Source organism: Salmo salar, chromosome ssa17 (assembly GCF_905237065.1).
Source record: "Salmo salar chromosome ssa17, Ssal_v3.1, whole genome shotgun sequence".
Taxonomy (NCBI): domain Eukaryota; kingdom Metazoa; phylum Chordata; class Actinopteri; order Salmoniformes; family Salmonidae; genus Salmo; species Salmo salar.
The window spans coordinates 17950900-17963475 of NC_059458.1; the positions used below are offsets into that span (position 1 = coordinate 17950900).

Genomic DNA, 12576 nt, shown 5'->3' on the forward strand with positions numbered 1-12576 from the left:
ATGTCTAGCATCATCTACGGCGGGAACAAATCCGACGATAACTGCACCAACGTGGACAACCTAATGAAACACTACTACCTGCCCGTCATGTACAGTGTCATTTTCGTTGTGGGGCTGCTGGGTAATGTCACCGCCATCGCCATCTACCTGGCCAAGCTACGACCCTGGAAGTCCAGCAGTATCATTATGTTCAACCTGGCGTTGACGGATCTTCTGTATGTTCTGAGTCTGCCTTTCATGGTCTACTACTACAACAACGGTGAATCCTGGAACCTGGGCGACTTCATGTGTCGCTTTCTGCGTTTCGGGTCCCAGTTTAACCTATATGGTAGAATACTGTTTCTCACCTGTTTGGCTGTGTTTCGATATGTCGTGGCGGCACATCCTGTGAGGGCGGCGCAGGTGCAGCATGCGCTGCGGTCTGGGCTATAGCCGTGGTAGAGATCGTGCCCATGCTCACCATGATCACCATGGAGACTAAAAACAACAAGACCCACTGTTTGGACTTTGCTAGCGGCGACCTGGCTGTCCTGTTGTGGTACGGTTGGCTGCTGACCGTGCTGGGCTACCTGCTGCCCCTGGTGGTGGTGGTGGTGTGTTACGCCGGTGTGGTCCATAAACTAGCCACGGGGCCCTACACCCACAACCCTCCCCGGGTGCGGGCACGCTGCCTCAACGTACTGATCCTGGTGGTGTTCGTGGTATGCTTCCTGCCGTACCACGTCCTGAGGATCCTAAGAGTAGACACCAGGAGGAAGCCTGAGTCGTCATGTATGCTGGTGCACTGGGTCCACATCGCTTATATCCTGTCCAGGCCCATAGCGGGGCTCAACACCTTCTTTAACCTGGCTCTGTACACCCTGCATCCCTGGGCCCCTGGTGGACCAAGTTCAGGACTCACCTCAAACTCATTCTGGCTGTCGTCAGTAAGTCCAGTAACACAGCTTCAGCCGAAAGGCCAGCAGCCACGGCATGAAATAAGGACATGAGATATAATCCAGTGTTCTGTTTCATTCTGTGTGGACATTACTATCATGGCAATATATTGTCCTACAATATTCGATATACTGTACTGTGATCCTGTAAATAGAAAACCTTTTATCAGATTTTATTATACGCCAACATGAGGTTTACAACATTGATGTGGTTTCTATAAAAATATTACGTACTTGTAAAGAGTGACTTTATATCTACTGTATAGTCTAATTGATATTGCCGTATCACTCCATTATAAATAAATGTTTAACAATCAACATTTAACAATCCAATATCAGTCTCATGCCTCAGTGGGTATTTGATGCATTGTTCTGGCATGACTTGAGAGAGAGAAACAAGAACATGATACACTTGGCCCAGGACCAGAAACATGTCAATATGATTAAGACACCAAATGTTTTCACTTCTATACCCAGTGTTGGCACTCTCTCAGGTGTGTATTTTTCACCTACTTAACGCAAGCAACAATGAAATTAGAGTCTAGGAACGAGAAACACGTTGGCTAGGGGCGAAAAGGAGTGGCTGGGCAGAAAGATTTCCTGACGTTAAGTGACGTCTGTTTTGCATCTTAAATTATCGAGAATCACAGAACCACTTCCTAATAAGTAAACTGACAATAAACTGTATAATCCTGCTTTTCCTCTGAAGGCTATTTACTATAATACATTATTCATCCAATTTAATTTCAACTCATTTCATCAATTGATAGTATCAAATAGCTAACAAACTAGTGTCAGATTAGTGGTGCTTAAATGTTTATTTGAGGCTGTACTATCTGAATCCCACATCAAAGGGTGGTAATGTCCACTGTCCACCCTACCTTGTGGGAGCCCAGACCTCACTTCAGACTCAAAGCTGAAAGCAAGTATCTAATGCAAAGAAACACTTGAGTGAACCCGCTGACAGTAAAAAAGACCTCTGTACAGTATCTTGCTACCATAACACTATGAGAACAATAAAGACGAGTGATAGGCTAGGATGGAAACTTGAATATGAATATAAATGAGTAGGCCTATGTGTGTTACAAGTTCCTCCTGTCTCTAGCTGCAATTGATTGTTGGCTTTTGTTTCTTGTCAACCTTTCAATCTCTCCCTCTACCGTTCCAGTAAACATTGTTGAAAAGCTCCTTATGTAGGGAAGATAAGATTTTGAATGGAAGTACATTTTAGGTCCCCTCGACAATAGAAAATGACGTTTTTGTGTGTGTGTGTGTGTGTGTGCGTGCGTGCGTGCGTTTTGCTAAAGATATGGTGTGAGCTGCAGCTGTTTAGTCTATCATTCTAAGATCTGAGCATGCTAGACCATAGAGCAAGTGTAGAAGTCCTTATTTTCATTATGGAACTACATATGGTTAAGTAAACAGTTATTCAAACGTGACCATAGTGAAAATAATGTAATGTGTTCATGTGAGCAGTGGAGGCTGCTGAGGGGAGGATGGCTCATAATAATGGCAGGAATGGAGTCAATGGAAAGGTATCAAATACCATTACTATGAGCTGTCCTCCCTCAACAGCCTCCACTTCATGTGAGCACGTATTGTGATACATGTCTCATTTATTGAATCCAAACCGTAACTGTAAATCCATCACAGTCTTTCTATACTGTTGCCAGAAGGACATTTCCTGAGATCTGACAACCCTGTCTATCATTCTCTCATGCAGCAAAGCCCTGAACACGATGTTTGTATACAACCACAAGCAGTCAGAGTGGAGGGAGCTGGCTGCCATGAAGACAGCCAGAGCCATGTTCGGAGCCGTCGTTCACAACGGAAAGATCGTGGTGGCCGGTGGAGTCAACGAGGAAGGCCTCACTGCTGCATCTGAAGTCTACGACTTTGGAACAAACAAGTATGCAGCATTTTCTTTGGCGATAAATCAGTTTAAGACCTTTTTACACCTTTTAATATCATTCACCATAACAATACCATTTGCTGTTTCTGGAGGGTAACGTTATCAGTCATCTTGAGTCAGGATGGCCTTAATTATAAAGAGTCCCCCTGACGCCATCCCTAATCACCTTGTTTCGCAGATGGGAGACGTTCACAGACTTTCCCCAGGAGAGGAGCTCAGTGAACCTGCTGAGCAGTGAGGGGTCCCTGTATGCCGTGGGGGGCTTCACCATCATCCAGAATGACAACAAGGAGGTGGTCCCCGCAGAGGTCACAGATGTTTGGCAGTAAGTCCCCTCTTTTAATGTTATTATGTTATCAACCAGGATTTGAACCAAGGTCTTCTTCATAAATACAACAGGACTGTGTTAACCCATTATGCTAAAGCCTAGGCAGTAACTCAGTGAGCTAACACAAGTTCACATTGTTCAGCCCTGTTTGATGTGGGTTTGTTATTTGAGATGGCTTACATTTCCATTCCTGTGAACAAAAAAGTAGAACATATTCATCTTAGTTCAATTATAATAATTTGTTATATAAATGTATGATAATAAATAAAGGTAAAGCTAAATGAAAAAGGAAGAGGACCCTACTTGGTCAGTGGTACTGTACAAACAATCAACGTCGCTCTGGATAAGAGCGTCAGCTAAATGACGTAAATGTCTTGGTCATCACTGTATCTTCCTTTTCCCTGTGTTAGGTACGAGGAGGACAAGAAGGAATGGAGCGGGATGCTGAGGGAGATGCGTTACGCCGCTGGCTCCTCCTGCGTATCCATGCGCCTCAATGCTGCCAAGATGCCCAAACTCTAGACCCTCGCTGCCCCGTCATGATTCCCCATGATGCCCTCTGTCTGCCCGGATTACCACCGTCTTCTCTTGGTAGTCTTTCCACTTCAGTAATAGAGGGGTGTCACCGTCACATGATAACTCAAATCTGGACTCTTGTGTTGAGTTTCTTTTTGTCTCTTTATGATCTCAGGGGATTTTCGGTACAATAAAAACATCTACTTTGCGTCAGTGAAGACTGCATCAGTATATTAGTTTCCCTCTCTATAGAGTAACCCACAATGTGTATTTAGCTAGCTTTTTTGTAAAATAAACATTTGTTCAAAAACTACTGTTATGGTTGATTTGAATTTGGAGTAAGTTAAGTTTAGTTTAAACTACTGTCTGTCCATAGCAAACATGTTTTACTAGAACTAGATTCAGGTCGAGATATGGTAAATAAGGAAATTAAATATAGGTGTGAGCTGGTTGGTATAGTAAAAACTAACAGGTTAAACACCAACTCATTGGCAGGTTTAAACAACTGTCCTGCATTATGCGTACACAATGTACACTACAGTATGTGTCATACCAACACTGTAGATCCCAGTAGATTCCCACAGTAAGTTTGACATACAGGAGGTCGATCTCCGTTACCCACAGTGGTGGAAAAAGTACCCTATTGTCATACCTTAGTAAAAGTATAAATCACTTCAAATTCCTTATATTACGCAAACCAGATGGTATAATTCTCTTTCTTTGTTATTTACAGATAGCCAGTGGCACTTTCCAAAACTCTGAAATAATTTACAAACAAAGCATTTGGGTTTTCGTGAGTCCGCCAGAGCAGAGGCAGTAGGGATGACTAGGGATGTTCTCGTGATAAGTGTGTGAATTTGACCATTTTCCTGTCCTGCTAAGCATTCAAAATGTAATGAGTAATTTTGGGTGGCAGGGAAAATGTATGGAGTAAAAAGTGTATTATGTTCTTGTAGGAATGCAGTGAAGGTAAAGTTATCAAAAATATAAATAGTAAAGTACAGATACCCACAAAAACTACTTAAGTAGTACTTTAAAGTATTTCTACTTAGGTACTTTACACCCCTGGGGACCCAGAACTGGAAATCTCTATGTTACGTAGTCTGTCCTAGAGATGAAATGTAGGTGAATATTACACCAACACTCTAGAAACAAATTCCACATTCACCACATGAATTTTAGGAGCATATGTTGTGCTATTGTAAATGTGGGCATTTTCACTAGATCATAACTATCTCGTTATACCCTTTACATTCATGATTTGAACTTGCACTGTAACATTACCTATTGTCTTACCTTAATAGAAAATTACACAAGTAAAAGACTCCAGTAAAATACTACTTTTTAAAAGTTCTCATTTGCAACTGCGACCTGGCCAAGATAAAGCAAAGCAGTTTGACACATACAACAACACAGAGTTACACATGGAATAAACAAACATACAATCAATAATACAGTAGAAAAATCTATAAACAGCATGTGCAAATGAGGTAGGATAAGAGAGGTAAGGCAATAAATAGGCCATGGTGGCAAAGTAATTACAATATAGCAATTAAACACTGGAATGGTAGGGTGTGCAGAAGATGAATGTGCAAGTAGAGATACTGGGGTGCAAAGGAGCAAGATAAATAAATAAATACAGTATTGGGATGAGGTACATTGGATGGGCTATTTACAGATGAGCTATGTACAGGTGCAATGATCTGTGAGCTGCTCTGACAGCTGGTGCTTAAAGCTAGTGAGGGAGGTAAGAGTCTCCAGCTTCAGAGATTTTTGCAGTTCGTTCCAGTCATTGGCAGCAGAGAACTGGAAGGAGAGGCGGCCAAAGGAAGAATTAGCTTTGGGGATGACCAGTGAGATATACCTGCTGGAGGGCATGCTACGGGTGGGTGCTGCTATGGTGACCTGTGAGCTGAGATAAGGCGGGGCTTTACCTAGCAGAGACTTGTAGGTGACCTGGAGCCAGTGGGTTTGGCGACGAGTATGAAGTGAGGGCCAGCCAACGAGAGCATACAGGTCGCAGTGGTGGGTAGTATATGGGGCTTTGGTGACAAAACGGATGGCACTGTGATAGACTGCATCCAATTTGTTGAGTAGAGTGTTGGAGGCTATTTTGTAAATGAAGTCGCCGAAGTCGAGGATCGGTAGGATGGTCAGTTTTACCAGGGTATGTTTGACAGCATGAGTGAAGGATGCTTTGTTGCGAAATAGTAAGCCTATTCTAGATTTAATTTTGGATTGGAGATGTTTAATGTGAGTCTGGAAGGAGAGTTTACAGTCTAACCAGACACTTAGGTATTTGTAGTTGTCCACATATTCTAAGTCAGAACCGTCCAGAGTAGTGAAGAGCATGCATTTAGTTTTAGTTGCATTTAAGAGCAGTTGGAGGCCACGGAAGGAGTGTTGTATGGCATTAAAGCTCATCTGGAGGTTAGTTAACACACTGTCCAAAGAAGGGCCAGAGGTATACAGAATGGTGTCGTCTGCGTAGAGGTGGATCAAAGAATCACCAGCAGCGAGAGCGACATCATTGATGTATACAGAGAAGAGAGTCAGCCCGAGAATTGAACCCTGTAGCACCCCCATTGAGACTGCCAGAGGTATGGACAACAGGCCCTCCGATTTGACATACTGAACTCTATCGGAGAAGTAGTTGGTGAACCAAACGAGGCAATCATTTGAGAAACCAAGGCTGTTGAGTCTGCCAATAAGAATGTTGTGATTGACAGAGTCGAAAGCCTTAGCCAGGTCGATGAATACGGCTGCACAGTATTGTCTCTTATCGATGGCAGTTATGATATCGTTTAGGACCTTGAGCGTGGCTGAGGTGCACCCATGACCAGCTCTGAAACCAGATTGCATAGCGGAGAAGGTACGGTGAGATTCGAAATGGTCGGTAATCTGTTTGTTAACTTGGCTTTCAAAGTCCTTAGAAAGACAGGGTAGGATAGATATAGGTCTATAACAGTTTGGGTTTAGAGTGTCTCCCCTTTGAAGAGGGGGATGACCGCAGAAGTTTTCCAATCTATGGGAATCTCAGACAATACGAAAGAGAGGTTGAACAGGCTAGTAATAGGAGTTGCAACAATTTCGGCAGATAATTTTAGAAAGAGAGGGTCCAGCTTGTCTAGCCCGGCTGATTTGTAGGGGTCCAGATTTTGCAGCCCTTTTAGAACATCAGCTATCTGGATTTGGGTGAAGGAGAAGTGGGGGAGATTTGGGCAAGTTGCTGTGGGGAGTGCAGGGCTGTTGACCGGGGTAGGGGTAGCCAGGTGGAAAGCATGGCCAGCCGTAGAAAAATGCTTATTGAAATTATTGTGGATTTATCGGTAGTGACAGTGTTTCCTTGCCTCAGTGCTTGAGAAAAAGTGTAAAGGTATTTGGTTTTAAATATACTTAAGTATCAAAAGTGTATGTCATTTCAAATTCCTTATATTAAGCAAACCAGAAGGCACAATCCTCTTTCTTTTTTATTTACGGATAGCCAGTGGCACTCTCCAACAGATCAGAGGCAGTAGAGATGACCAGGGATGTTCTCTTGATAAGTGTGTGAATTGGACCATTTTCCTGTCATGCTAAGCATTCAAAATGTAATGTAAAAAGAGTAAAAAGTGTATTATTTTCTTTAGGAATGGAGTGAAGTAAAAGTTTTCAAAAATATAAATAGTAAAGTACAGATACCCCCAAAAACGACTTCAGTAAAAATATTTCAAAGTACTACTTAAGTACTTTACAACCCTAGTAACCGAGAACTGGAAATCCCTATGTTACGTAGTCTGTCCTAGAGAGTAAATGTAGGTGAACTTTACACCAAAACTCTAGAAACAAATTCCACATTCACCACAAAGAATTTTAGGAGCATATGTTGTACTATTGTAAATGCGGGCATTTTCACTAGATCATAACTACCTCTAACTACCCTTTACATTCATGATTTGAACTTGCACTGTAACATTACTAAATACTTATAACCACCACAGATTTTGACCGTTTTCACCGGCATCCATTTCTAGTTCACTAATGTCTGTCATTAACATGTATCAAGCATATCAACCTGCAGGCTGATGCCAAATGCAGGACATGTGACATCATAGTACAGTACAGTAACACTAAACCACTAGAACTGAGGGGGAATAGCAGCTCAATGTACTCCACGCTATTCCTCCCTTTATTTAACTGCTGCACAGGAATGATGTACTGTACCCATAGTGAAGAGGAAGTAGTACTGTACTTCCCGTATATTTTCAATAATTTCATGTCAAATACAGCTGAAATAGGATGTGAATGATTTTTTCATAAGGGTTCTATGCAGAAGTCAATGAGGTAACGCCCAACAAAGGCACAGTGCGTGACATGCTTGTGTTTTCCTGTAGTGGGGGCCAGACAGTGCTGTAGGAGGTTAAAGTAGCTGAAAGGAGGGACTAGAGGTGGCTGATGTATAAGAGAGAGGAGGAGGAAAGTCTCAGACAGGATATCGATGACTGAGGGAACAGCACTGACTGACTGACTGACTGACTGACTGACTGACTGACGCAAGGTGTAAGTTGCCATATCCCTAACTGTATCTCTAGCCCTGTTTACACCTGGTGCTAACATACGTCTTTTGTCCTGATCTTATCCACATTCTTATTGTGCCCACATTGTAGCCATTGCATCTACACACAGTATTAAAATGTGTCTCTTATCCATCCACTGTGTCTGCATTGTGACCAGATTCACTGGTGCCTCCCAGTATGCAGATTATTTGACAGATATTCTTTCAAAATAATATGTATTTATTTATTTTAAGACATGGTGTTACCTGTCAATGATTATAGAGACCGGTATAATAATGATTTAAATTATTTGACCATCCAGATTGTTTATACTTGATTGATAATATCCAAATACACTGGGTCCCTGACTACCTCTGGAGGTGGTCAGGAAGATCTGATCATGATCAGATCACAATGCATCTTTTAATCGTCTACACCTGTCTAAAAATGTGGGCACAATCAGAATATGGACAAGACCAGGACAAAGGACGCATGTTTGAACCAGGTATAAATGGGGCTTCTGACTCAATGTGTATAGTTAAAAGAAACTCTAAGGATGATTTTTTTTAATTCTAGTCTAGCGTTGATCATACTTACTAGGTGGCTCCACATGTTACAGTATTTTCTGAAAGGAAGAATACATGAAGTGCTGAGTAAAAAAGTAAGGAACAAGATGAGAAGGAATAATCAGACCTGAGGTGTAAACTTTGCACTGGCATGGTGTGGATTTTTTTGTTTGTGTAAGCTGCCAGACAATCCTGAGACTGTCTCACACCTTTTGTGATAATGGGAGGAGAGGGAAGTAGAAAGGGTAATTTTTCATTAGTATTTTTATGTTAGTAGAAGAAGTTTAGAAGTTGAAATTCTTAGAGGCTAGTGTTGAAAAATGGAGGGTAAGTGACTGTATTAGAAATAGTAGTAGTAGTAGTAGTAGTAGTAGTAGCAGTATTAGTAGTAGTAGCAGTAGTAGTTGCAGTAGTAGTAGCAGTAGTAGTAGTAGCACTAGCGGTAGCATTAGTAGCAGTAGCAGTAGTAGTAGCAGTAGTAGTAGTAGTAGTACTAGCAGTAGCATTAGTAGCAGTTGCAGTAGCAGTTGTAGTAGTAGTAGTAGTTGCAGTAGTAGTAGTAGTAGCACTAGCAGTAGCATCAGTAGCAGTAGTAGTAGCAGTATTAGTAGTAGTAGTAGCACTAGCAGTAGCAAAGAACAAATACCCCCAAAAACTACTTAAGTAGTACTTAAAATAATTTTTAATTAAGTACTTTACACCCCTGGTAACCCAGCACTGGAAATCTCTATGTTACGCTGTCTGTCCTAGATATGAAATGTAGGTGAACTTTACACCAAAAAAATGAAAAAATAAATCCACATTCACCACATGAATTTTAGGAGCATATGTTGTACTATTGTAAATGCGGGCATTTTCACTAGATCATAACTACCTCTAAATACCCTTTACATTCATGATTTGAACTTGCACTGTAACATTACTAAATACTTATAACCACCACAGCTTTTGACCGTTTTCACCGGCATCCATTTCTAGTTCACTAATGTCTGTCATTAACATGTATCAAGCATATCAACCTGCAGGCTGATGCCAAATGCAGGACATGTGACATCATAGTACAGTACAGTAACACTAAACCACTAGAACTGAGGGGGAATAGCAGCTCAATGTACTCCACGCTATTCCTCCCTTTATTTAACTGCTGCACAGGAATGATGTACTGTACCCATAGTGAAGAGGAAGTAGTACTGTACTTCCCGTATATTTTCAATAATTTCATGTCAAATACAGCTGAAATAGGATGTGAATGATTTTTTCACAAGGGTTCTATGCAGAAGTCAATGAGGTAACGCCCAACAAAGGCACAGTGCGTGACATGCTTGTGTTTTCCTGTAGTGGGGGGCCAGACAGTGCTGTAGGAGGTTAAAGTAGCTGAAAGGAGGGACTAGAGGTGGCTGATGTATAAGAGAGAGGAGGAGGAAAGTCTCAGACAGGATATCGATGACTGAGGGAACAGCACTGACTGACTGACTGACTGACTGACTGACTGACTGACTGTAAGTTGCCATATCCCTAACTGTATCTCTAGCCTTGTTTACACCTGGTGCTAACATGCGTCTTTTGTCCTGATGTTATCCATATTCTGAATGTGCCCACATTGTAGCCATTGCATCTACACACAGTATTAAAATGTGTCTCTTATCCATCCACTGTGTCTGCATTGTGACCAGATTCACTGGTGCCTCCCAGTATGCAGATTATTTGACAGATATTCTTTCAAAATAATATGTATTTATTTATTTTAAGACATGGTGTTACCTGTCAATGATTATAGAGACCGGTATAATAATGATTTAAATTATTTGACCATCCAGATTGTTTATACTTGATTGATAATATCCAAATACACTGGGTCCCTGACTACCTCTGGAGGTGGTCAGGAAGATCTGATCATGATCAGATCACAATGCATCTTTTAATCGTCTACACCTGTCTAAAAATGTGGGCACAATCAGAATATGGACAAGACCAGGACAAAGGACGCATGTTAGAACCAGGTATAAATGGGGCTTCTGACTCAATGTGTATTGTTCAAAGAAACTCTAAGGATGATTTTTAAAATTCTAGTCTAGCGTTGATCATACTTACTAGGTGGCTCCACATGTCATAGTATTTTCTGAAAGGAAGAATACATGAAGTGCTGAGTGAAAAAGTAAGGAACAAGATGAGAAGGAATAATCAGACCTGAGATGTAAACTTTCCACTGGCATGGTGTGGATTTTTTTGTTTGTGTAAGCTGCCAGACAATCCTGAGACTGTCTCACACCTTTTGTGATAATGAGACCAGAGGGAACTAGAAATGATCATTTTGAATTAGTATTAGTATAATACGTTTAGAAGTTGAATTGTTAGAGGCTAGTGTTGAGAAGGTGAGGGTAAGTGACTGTTTTAGAAATAGTAGTTGTAGTAGTAGCAGCAGTAGCAGTACTAGTAGTAGTAATAGTAGTACAACTAGTAGTAGCAGTAGCAGTAGTAGTAGTAGTAGTAGCACTAGCAGTGTAGCAGAAGTAGTAGGAGCAGTAGAAGTAGTAGTAGTAGTAGTAGAAGTAGAAGTAGTAGTAGCAGTAGCAGTACTAGTAGTAGTAGCAGTAGTAGTAGCAGAAGCAGTATTAGAAGTAGTAATAGTAATAGTAATAGTGTTGACTGTGGTAGAAGTAGGCCTAAAAGCAGTGATAGTTACTGTTGGTGGGTTCTACAGTCCTGGATAGTTTCATCAAAATTTTAAGTGTGCCTTGAATTCTAAATAAATCACAGACAGTGTCACCGGCAAAGCACCCCCACACCATCACACCACCTCCTCCATGCTTCACGGCGGAAACAATACATGCTGAGATCATCCGTTCACCTATTCTGCATCTCACAAAGACACGGGGTTGGAAAAATACATCTCAAATGTGGACTCATCAGACCAAAGGACAGATTTCCACCGGTCTAATGTCCATTGCTCGTGTTTCTTGGCCCAAGCAAGTCTCTTATTATTATTGGTGTCCTTTAGTAGTGGTTTCTTTGCAGATATTTGACCATGAACGTCTGATTCACACAGTCTCCTCTGAACAGTTGATGTTTAGATGTGTCTGTTACTTGAACTCTTTGAAGTATTTATTTGGGCTGGTAACTAATGAACTTATCCTCTGCAGCAGAGGTAACTCTGGGTCTTCCTTTCCTGAGGCGGCCCTCATGAGAGCCAGTTTCATCATAGTGCTTGATGGTTTTTGTGACTGCACTTGAAGAAACTTTAAAAGTTCTTGACATTTTCCAATTGAATGACCTTCATTTCTTAAAGAAATGATGGACTGTCGTTTCTCTTTGCCTTTTTGAGGTGTTTTTGACATTAACTTGTACTCGGGCTTTTGCCAAATAGGGCTATCTTCTGTTTACCACCTCTACCTTGTCACACACAACTATTTGGCTCAAACGCATTAAGAAGGAAAGAAATACCCCAATGAACTTTTAATAAGGCACACCTGAAATGCATTCCAGGTGACTACCTCATGAAGCTAGTTGAGAGAATGCCAAGAGTGTGCAAAGCTGTGCAAAGTGTGGCTAATTTGAAGAATCTGAAATATAAAATGTATTTTGATTTGTTTAACACTTTTTGGTTACTACATGATTCCATGTGTTATTTAATAGTGTTGATGTCTTCACAATTATTCTACAATGTAGAAAATAGTAAAATAAAGAAAAACCCTTGAATGAGTAGGTGTGTCCAAACTTTTGACTGGTATTGTATATAATTATATAACTGTCTGTCTCTACTTGGGTTCCTCTTCTAGGCCTATAA

General features: G+C 41.2%; 1 protein-coding gene and 1 pseudogene across 1 annotated transcript; both read left to right on the forward strand.

The window, feature by feature from the left end:
• LOC123728320 (2-oxoglutarate receptor 1-like) lies at positions 1-989 on the forward strand (annotated as a pseudogene).
• A 1638-nt stretch (positions 990-2627) lies between these two features.
• On the forward strand, positions 2628-4004 carry LOC123728059 (kelch-like protein 41b). The gene is made up of 3 exons (XM_045698593.1): positions 2628-2844; positions 3026-3172; positions 3586-4004. The coding sequence occupies exons 1-3, from the start codon at positions 2675-2677 to the stop codon at positions 3695-3697; spliced, it is 429 nt and encodes a 142-aa protein (XP_045554549.1). The 5' UTR covers positions 2628-2674; the 3' UTR covers positions 3698-4004.
• Positions 4005-12576: the final 8572 nt, after the last annotated feature.